General features: G+C 39.0%; 1 protein-coding gene across 1 annotated transcript; it reads left to right on the forward strand.

The window, feature by feature from the left end:
• Positions 1-348: 348 nt before the first annotated feature.
• On the forward strand, positions 349-965 carry LOC102682934 (olfactory receptor 6N1-like). The gene has a single exon (XM_006638068.2). It carries the CDS (start codon positions 366-368, stop codon positions 963-965), a length of 600 nt encoding a protein of 199 aa, XP_006638131.2. The 5' UTR covers positions 349-365.
• The last annotated feature ends 8770 nt before the right edge of the window (positions 966-9735 follow it).

Raw genomic sequence — 9735 nt, forward strand, 5'->3', positions numbered from 1 at the left:
TGATGTCTGCTACTAACCACACGGGATCATCAGTTACAGATTTTTTTATCGTCGGATTTCCTGGACTACAAGACCAGGGGAGCAAAACCATCCTCTTTTTTGCATTCCTGGTAGCTTACATCATCATTGTACTGGGAAACCTGTTGATCATATTCATATTTGTCTTTGATGAATCTCTTCACACTCCCATGTATTTATTGATCTGCAGTCTAGCAGTTTTTGATATTTCTTTCCCCTCTATCATTGTTCCAAAAATGTTAGCATTATTCCTGTTAAATTCAAACTTCATTTCATTTTATGCCTGTTTTACTCAGATGTTCTTTTACATGAGTATGGGTACAGCTGAAGGATTTCTTCTCACAGTTATGGCTTATGACAGATACCTAGCAATCTGTAAGCCACTGCACTACCATAATAAAATGACAAACAGCCTGGCCATTAGACATGTTGTGTGGTGCTGCACTGGTGGATTTCTTTCGTTGATTATTCCTACGATACTTGCTGTGAGGCTCCCCTTCTGTGGACCTGACAAAATTTTCCACTGCTGGTGTGATCTTTCCTCGGTTGTCAGATTAGCCTGTGCAAACATTGTGACCAACAGCATTCTGGGATTAACCATAGCATTGTGTGTGCTCCTTACACCTCTTTTCCTGATCTTGCTGTCCTATGTGATGATCATTAAGTCAGTCCTCCAGATCTCCAGCTCTGATGGGAAGATCAAAGCTTTCTCCACCTGCACCTCACACCTGCTGGTCATTTCTGTCTTCTTCCTCACATCAGTGTTTGTGTACATCTCCTACAGGATACCTGGGACATCCGAGGATTTCCGCATCATGGCAGCAGTGATTCACGTTGTTATTCCTTCCCTAGTGAATCCATTTATCTACTGTCTGAGAACTAAAGATATCAGGGACAGTTTCAATAACACCCTGAAAAAGAGCAGGGTCTTTCCCCTGTTAAAGTGAAAGGATTCACAATTCAGACTATTAATGTTAATAGCAAGTTCCAAGAAGACATCATCATTCTGTTGTAACCCTCACTGTTTTGAGAAATACAGGAGAAATTAAGCAATTTTTTAATTTTTTTTAAAAGTTTTTTATCACATAAAATTTAAAACTACACATTATCAGCAATCAAGATTTGCAATTAATTTCACTATAAGACCAAATTTATTTAAGTCTAAGCTTTAGAAAGAAGATATTTCAGAATAAAAGCAATGGTCAATGAATTTGTTGAACTTCACTCATTGTTCAATTACACTACACTTGTGTTTGCAGTGACATTAATACTGATTTATGCTGTCATCATTGTCATATATACTATACATGTTTAAATTTCCAATTTAAAGTTTTTAATCTCATTGCAATTGTTAAAATTGAAGTTTTTCCACAAGCAGATATTTTTCTAACCCTTTAAGGATTTTGAATGCTTCAGTCAAACATTCTCTGGGATTCTTTAGCATGTTTAAAAGCTCATTGAATATATATATAGCAATATAAATGTTGTGCTGGGCTGTGTGTTTTCTGTACATCATAATCAACCTGAAATCTAGATAGAAACATGTATGCCTGAAAAAATTACTCATTTTCTACCTAGTTTTTTTGGTTGTTGTTTTTGTTTGATTTGGACAAAATATGTCCAAATGAACTTAATGACAAATTCATATTCTTAAACATTTATCCTTTATAACTATTTTTTTAAATGGCAGATTTATAACATCTGATTGTATGGAACTACTAGTTATCTTTGTTGTCTTGCAGCTCTAGAGCCCTGGGTTCTATTCCAACCTGGTGTGCTAACTGCATGGAGTTTCCTCCCACATTCTAAAGACATACTGGTAGGTTCATTGGCTTCTGGGAAAATTGTCTCTAGATGTGAGTGTGTGCAAGTATGTGTGTCTGCCTGTGATGGACCCAGGTCCTGTCCAGGGTGTACCCTGCCTTGTGCCCATTACTTGCCAAAATAGGTTCCGGCTCCCCCAAAATCCTGGATGGATTTTATTGTAAAGAAAAATTCTTATGATGGAACAAAAGTTTTTTTATTATTATTATTATATATGAGGGCCTTTTTTCTATTGTTTTAGGACAGACATACATGACTGGTAATTATACTGTTTGTGAAATCAAAGTTGTCAAGAAACAATAAAGCAATAATAAACTACTTTACTTTAATGGGAGGAAATATATTTTAAACAAAATGTAAACATTAATTTCACAATGTCCAGGACATACATGGACATAGTAAAATAAAGTTTATACTGGAATATAAACATGACATCCAATTGCCCTGAAATGTATACTTTATGTTTTTGAGACTTTTTTCCTTTCTGAACCACATAACTAGCATAATGTTATTTTTTGTAAACAATAGACAACATTTTTTTTATCCTGAATAATGACTCCACCTCTTCTTTCATCTATCCATCCATTTTTTACACAAGTATGGGTACAGCTGAAGGTTTTCTTCTCACAGTTATGGCTTACGACAGATACCTAGCAATCTGTAATCCACTGCACTACCCTAATAAAATAATAAACAGTTTGGCCATTAAACATGTTGTGTGGCGCTGCATTGGTGGATTTCTTTCATCAATTATTCCTATGATACTTGCTTTGAGGCTTCCCTTCTGTGGACCTGACAAAAGTTGGAGTGGAGTTATCCAGTGCCATTAAACTCTTTACTAATTTAACACATCCTGTCAGGATGTATGTGCTATGCTGCAGCTGCTTTTAAGCTGAGCTGCAGCGCAGTTATTGGTCAAAGCCCAAACACTGTTCTCAGTACATTGCTTAAGATGTTTACAAAGAAGCAGCAAATGACAAAATCAGTGAATGCATAGATAGATATGATGTACTGTAGGCAGGTGGAAAGGAGACAGTCTGTAAAGATCTGACTTAAAAAAAGAAAGGCAGGGTTCCCAGCCACACAGAATGTGGGGTGAGTGTCACGAACACAGACTGAAATCCGTGTCAGATCTTGTGGAAGACCCTATGCGATGCGGTAAGAGCTGGAGAAAACAGGAGGCGTGGTAAAAGGGAACACACAGGGGTTTAATAGTGCACAAAATAATAGTGACAGTCCGTGAGACAGTGTACGGGGAAGACAAAACAGCATCCAAATCCAAAAGGGTCCAAGGGCAGGTCAAAGCACACCAGCACATGTGAGGTTGTCAATACCACCAGCACTTAATTAACAGCACTTACAGTACCTTACTCCCTGCTGGGTATTTATTCCAACTTCTGTGGGCTGGCCATGATTTGTGCACATGCTACTATTATGAGCTCCCACCCCAAATTTATTTTACTATTTCAAAATAAAAACTAGATTAAAAACTAAATTAAAACTAGAAAATGTTTATAAACCAGCTTTGAAGAACAAATAATACATTATTTATAAACGAGAACAAAAAGCACACATTTTAGAAAAATATAATATTTAAGCACTGAAAGTTATAAATAGGAACATAAATACCAATAATTTATTATAAACATGTTCTCTTGTTTCAAAATGATAGGAAATCCTAACTTAAAAAAGTACTGCACTGAGGCCTTTATAGAAAGAAATTCTAGAAATACTGTTGTAGGAAAACTGGCTCAGGGACGCCAAATATGTAATCATAGCCACTCAGGGACGCCATAAATGTAACGTTGCCATAGCCAAAATGTAAATGTAGTGGCTCTCTGAAGGCACCAGTTCTGTAGGGTTTGGGCATTTACTGAGACAATTATTAATTGTAGCAGTAAATCACAAAGTTGATTCTTTTGATGGCTTTAGAGTCCAACCATGCCACATAACTCAAACAACGCACACACACAGGTACTAATACACGAGGATACATTTATTAATACATAGAATATGCATGTAAACCTAACAGATCTTATCGAGAGGGTTATCAGAATACAAAAGGTATATATTCAGTCAGTTACAAAGTGTTACACATATCAAGAGGACATACATTCAGTATATCATTCATTAAGACCGTTTCGTAAATGAACTTGGTTATAACTTCTACATTAGATACTCAAAACAAGTACATAACTCTTAGGAATTAAATTGATATCAACTGGTTGGGATAACAATTGAATTCTTGAGCTGTAATGCATTGAAGTTGAATACTCATCCAATCTCTGGGGATTCAGATCTTCTGCGGGCACAAAGAAACAGTTGCAGGCTGTTGCTGTCCAATCCGCGCTCTCTGGCTCGGTGCCAGGCTGTGCTGTGCGGCTTGCGACGGTGCGCTGCAGATGCTCACTGACTCGCTAGTTAGTGTTGGCTTTAACTAGCAAAGTTTGTGCACAGGAGAAAAGATGACTGTGGGTCCCAGCAAGTCAGGAAGAGGACCGGTTCGTTCCTGATGAAGAGCTAGTTCTGAATAGTGATTCAGCTGTCCACAGTTCCGACCTGTTCACTAGGCCTGCTGCTGGTGCTAACCTCGGGTGGATCCTCTGGTTACTCTCTGGCAACCTCCGCTCTAGAATCTTAGAACAAAGTAAAGTTCTGGCACTCGGACACACTGGCCATTCCGTGGTTGTCCGGGCTGAGTCTCAGGATGGTCAGGAGGCACACTGCGAGAATGTCCTGCCCTTGGGAGCCTTCTGCTCCTGGGCCGTCCTGACCTGGAATTCTCCTTTGAATTCCCTTTAGAACAGTCCACAGAATTCTCCAGACATCCTCCACTGAATCTCACTGAATCTCTCAGGCTCTCTGTTTTTACCTGGAGGAGCTCCAGCTCATTGATTGACTGAAAGTTCCATGGGCATCAGAGTCCCACGTGGGTTACTCAGCCCTACCAGTCCCTGATTGGTTGATCAAGGTGAGATATGAGTCATTTGCTCCTGACACCTAGGAATGCAGTCCAGATGTCCATCTGGCACTCCCTAGACAGATAGGTGCCAATGGATGACCGTTGATCATGATAGTCAGGCTTAGCTAAGTGCATCCCCCTTTGGGAGCTGTCCTTATCAAAGAAACCTTAAATCAGCCTGCATGAATAGTTTCTCTGTGGCTGCACCACAGAGATGAACAGAGAAATGGGGCCTCATTTAGGAAGGCTCAGAACACTTAATTCTTTCTTATTAATAAGCCTCGCCACTAATGCTCTAAGGGTCATTGAGACACGCAAGTCCCCCAACCACAACAAGGTGACGATCTACTGGAGGGAAGGTTAGTACAAATTGCTGTGAAGATAAAGACAAATATGTTTTGAACTTTATATTTTAAAAAGCATTAAACATGTTTTGGATATCAGAAGAAATTTTTCTTTTGGTTTCAGTTTGAATCTCAATTTTCAATTTGGGAATGGTAAAGTTCTGAACGGCCTTCTTCTTTTCACCTTGAGAGGGGTAAGACTCTTCTTTTCATTAGAGTTCTCAGCTCTTTAGTTCTCAGACAGTAGATAATTGGATTCGCAAGGGGAGGAATTATATTTTGAAACACTGATGCCAAGATGTGCACATTTCCTGCTGTCCCAGGAACCCTGTAAGAAATGTAGACGTTGCTGTTAGGAAGAACACACAGATGACCAGCAGGTGTGACGTACAGGTTGAGAAAGCTTTGGTTCTCCCATCAGATCATCACATAGGACAGCAGGATCAAGAACAGGGGGATGAGGACCACAACCAATGCCAAGGTCAATCCCAGAATACTGTTGATGACAACAGTAGCACAAGCTAATCTGACAACCACAGAATGACCACAGAAACAGTGGAGAATTTTGTCAGGTCCACAGAAAGTCAGCCTCACTGTAAGTATTGTTGGAATAATCATTGCACGAAAACCCCAACCCAACACCACACAACATGTTTAATGGCCAAGCTGTTTATCATTTTAATATGCAGTGGATTACAGATACTGTAGCTAAATATCTGTCATAAGCCATAACTGCGAGGAGAAAAACTTCAGCTGTACCCAAACTTTCCTTTGTTCTAAGAGTCAAGAGCGGAGGTTGCCACGAGTAACCAGAGGATCCACCCGAGGTTAGCATAAGAAGCAGGCCTCGTGAACAGGTCGGAACTGTGGACAGCTGAATCGCTATTCAGAACTAGCGCTTCCTCAGGAACGAACCGGTCCTCTTCCTGACCTGCTGGAACCCACAGTTATCTTTTCTCCTGTGCACAAACTTTGCTAGTTAAAGCCAACAGTAACTAGCCGGTCAGTGAGCATCAGCAGCACACCATCGCAAGCAGCACAGCACAGCCTGGCACGGAGCCAGAGAGCCCGCAGGAGATCTGAATCCCCAGAGATTGGATGAGTATTCAACTTTAATGCATTACAGCTCGAGAATTCAATTGTTATCCCAACCAGTTGATATCAATTTAATTCCTAAGAGTTATGTACTTGTTTTGAGTATCTAATGTAGAAGTTATAACCAAGTGCATTTACGAAACGGTCTAAATGAATGATATACTGAATGTATGTCCTCTTGATATATGTAACACTTTGTAACTGACTGAATATATACCTTTTGTATTCTGATAACCGTCACGATAAGATCTGTTAGGTTTACATGCATATTCTATGTATAAATAAATGTATCCTCGTGTATTAGTACCTGTGTGTGCGTTGTTTGAGTTATATCGCATGGTTGGATTCTAAAGCCATTAAAAGAATCATTTTGTGATTTACTGCTACAATTAATAATTGTCCCAGGAAATGCCCGAACCCTAGAGAACTGGTGCCTTCAGAGAGCACACTACAGAGCTATGCCGGCAGGCGCATAGTTTCCTGGAAGAGCAACCCAAACTGGACAGGTCGAAGGGTAGAGGCCAGACTAAGTGCTATCTACTGGTCCTCCAGATTGGGAGTTGGGCACAAGCCTAACAACCTTGTCCTGTAAAATATCTGATGTTAAGGAAACAGCAACAAAGAAAACAACTACACAACTGTGTGTGATGGGCTTTCTGAGGTATCGCGATACAGACATGACTGCTAGTGGTTAAAACTGGAAGGCAACCACTGGCACGATGGAGGAAATCCTGAGCACCAAATGTAAGACCAGAATTGGATTCTGGAATGTACACACAATGTATGAAGCTGGCAATTTAGCAGAAGTCACGGATGAGATGAGGCGTTATAACCTATACATCCTGGGAACCAATGTGAGTAGATGGAGTGGATCTGGAAGAACGAAAACACAAGCTGGAGAGATAGTATTGTATTCAGGAAGGGGGGATACACACTACGACACTAAGAGGGAGTAGCCATTATTTTGAGAAAGGGAATTGAGAAATGCCTGATGGAATGGAAGCCTATTAATAGAAGACTGATTACAGCCAGAATGAAGGTAAAACATACCAAATTGACCTTGATCCAGTGTTACGCACCAACAAATGACAGTAATGATATAGTTAAGGATATGATATGAACAATTGCAAGTAGAACTAAGAGCAGTGCCACCTGCTGATTATGATGGGAGACATGAATGCCAAGGTCATAATCATTTGGAGGGAAGACACCAGAGAAGCTGGTGGAACTGTGCATTGCTTATAATGTTGTGATAGGATGGTCACTCTTTCCACATCCCGACTTTACCAAGCTGATATTGTGCTCACTAAATGGTAGAGACAGTAACCAAATTGACCATTTGATGATCAATGGTAAACGGATGCGCTCTCTATTTGATGTTAGAATAATAAGAAGAGAGGATGTTGTGATTGACCATCATCTCGTGACAGTGTTTGTGAAAATTAAGCTTAGGTGTACAGAACACAAAACATCGGTACTTAAGTATTTTGACATTGAAAAACTAAAAGATCATAAAGTCAAGAATGCTTTCATCCTTCAAGTGAAAAAAAAGTTTCAAGCAACAGACATGACAGACTTCAAAAATAGGCACTGATACAATCAATGATAAGTGGGAACTTGTAAGATCAGTGTACCAAAAGAGTAGTGACATCTGTCTGGGCTTTTAGCAGAGAAAGAAGAAGGAGGGGATGTCATCAAATACATGGCAAGTAATTGAAGAGAGAAGAGATTTGAAAAAGAAGCTTGTAGATGCCAAGTCAGAAAGATTACAAGAAAGATACAAACAATACAGGGAGATAGACCGAAACGTCAAAAGAATGGTAAGAGCAGACAAACAAGGGTATCTGAATAACCTCGCTTACCAGGCAGAAGAGGAGGCTAAGAAAGGAGAACAGGACAAAGTCTACAAGATCACCAAGCATGTATGCGGCAAATATCTTGGCACCAGTGACGTCTCTGTCAAAGACAAAGGGGAAAAACAATTGACAACAGAGAAGGAACTGGAAATCCACTGGGCAGAACACTTCAGAGAATACAAGAAGCAGAAACTGACCTTGAAGTTAATATTGCTCCACCTATGAAATGGGCAATCATTACAGCAATAAAATCTTTAAATAATAATAATAATAATAATGATTGCTTACACTTACAGTATATTAACATGTTTTTTTCTATATATATCATAACATCTTCAATGTTATGTTATATGAATAATGAAATAGAAACATGAATTAGCAAACGTGATTACTGTCAACTGTTCAATCATTTTAATTCAAAACACTTTATTCAGTGGGGCAATTTAACAGATGCCTCAAGCCTTAAATCTAAATCGTATATTATTGTAATTAGAATTGAGAATAACAAAGCGGTATTAAAAATACCACTGAAACTATAATAATGTGTCTGGTCATTATTAACAGTATTCATTTAATAATAATAATAATTTCAAGCTTCTTGTATCTTTTTCAGAGTCATTTTTTTCATCAGTTTTGATAAGCTTTGCTTATTACAATATCTATTTATGAGACACAATGTTTCAGATGTCAATAACTTTGTGAACAAATGACACAGAGCCTGCAACCCACTGCGATTCATACACAGAACTGTTAAAAATACTGAAGGAACAGGTGGGGCAGGCAGAGGGAAGAGCAATGACTTTCTCTGCAAGTTAGTCAAAGAAGTAAGTAGGCAACTCAAAGCTCAAAGCCCAGCAGCAACAATAATGAATACAGTGTGTATTCTCCCGTCACGGTATAAAATAGAACAATGTAGAGTACATAATGTGGTTATGTATTGGGAATGTTTGCAAATGTTGCGATAATTGTACAGTATATGCTTTTGAGAACACATTCATTTTCGAGCAGGTAATTGGCCACTTCTGCTGCCATAGAGTGTTTTGGAATCTACATAATCTCCCCACATAGTTATCTACAATAAAAATGTCATTACTGAATAGGCAAACTGTATAAAGTAAATGATTAAGCTGAGGCTATGGAGAAAAAAATCACAATGGAAGCGCGTCTGCACCTAAAAACAACTGGTTTGACATGTACAGTAAATGTGACACCTGTGGCGTGTCGAGTGCATATCCTACAGCGTGAGTGTATTTGCAAGGCTATAAAAATAGGTTGATCGAATTAACAGTCAGGGTGTGGCGAGTTTCGACTGTTTCCTGACAGTCTTGGGCGAAAGGAACCTGTCTTTCATTGGAAGGTTCGCTTATTCTACTCGTACATGAGAATATAGGGTGGGAAGGAAAAGTGCCCGCTGTCATTTTTTTCACTGAAAGACAAAGTTGTATTGTGTACAAAAACTCTGCTTAACAGAGCCTCTTGTGAAAAAGACCAAGGTGACTTTCTGCTATTTTAACAATTTTTTATGGCTTTTAAAGGCATGTTTGAGTTCGGCAGGAACACGTCAAAGTTTCTTGTTTTTTATTTCATTTAAAAAAAAATATTAGGCAACCAGCAATCAAATGCCCTGTTTTTTCTT

Source organism: Lepisosteus oculatus, chromosome 13, assembly GCF_040954835.1.
Source record: "Lepisosteus oculatus isolate fLepOcu1 chromosome 13, fLepOcu1.hap2, whole genome shotgun sequence".
Lineage (NCBI taxonomy): Eukaryota > Metazoa > Chordata > Actinopteri > Semionotiformes > Lepisosteidae > Lepisosteus > Lepisosteus oculatus.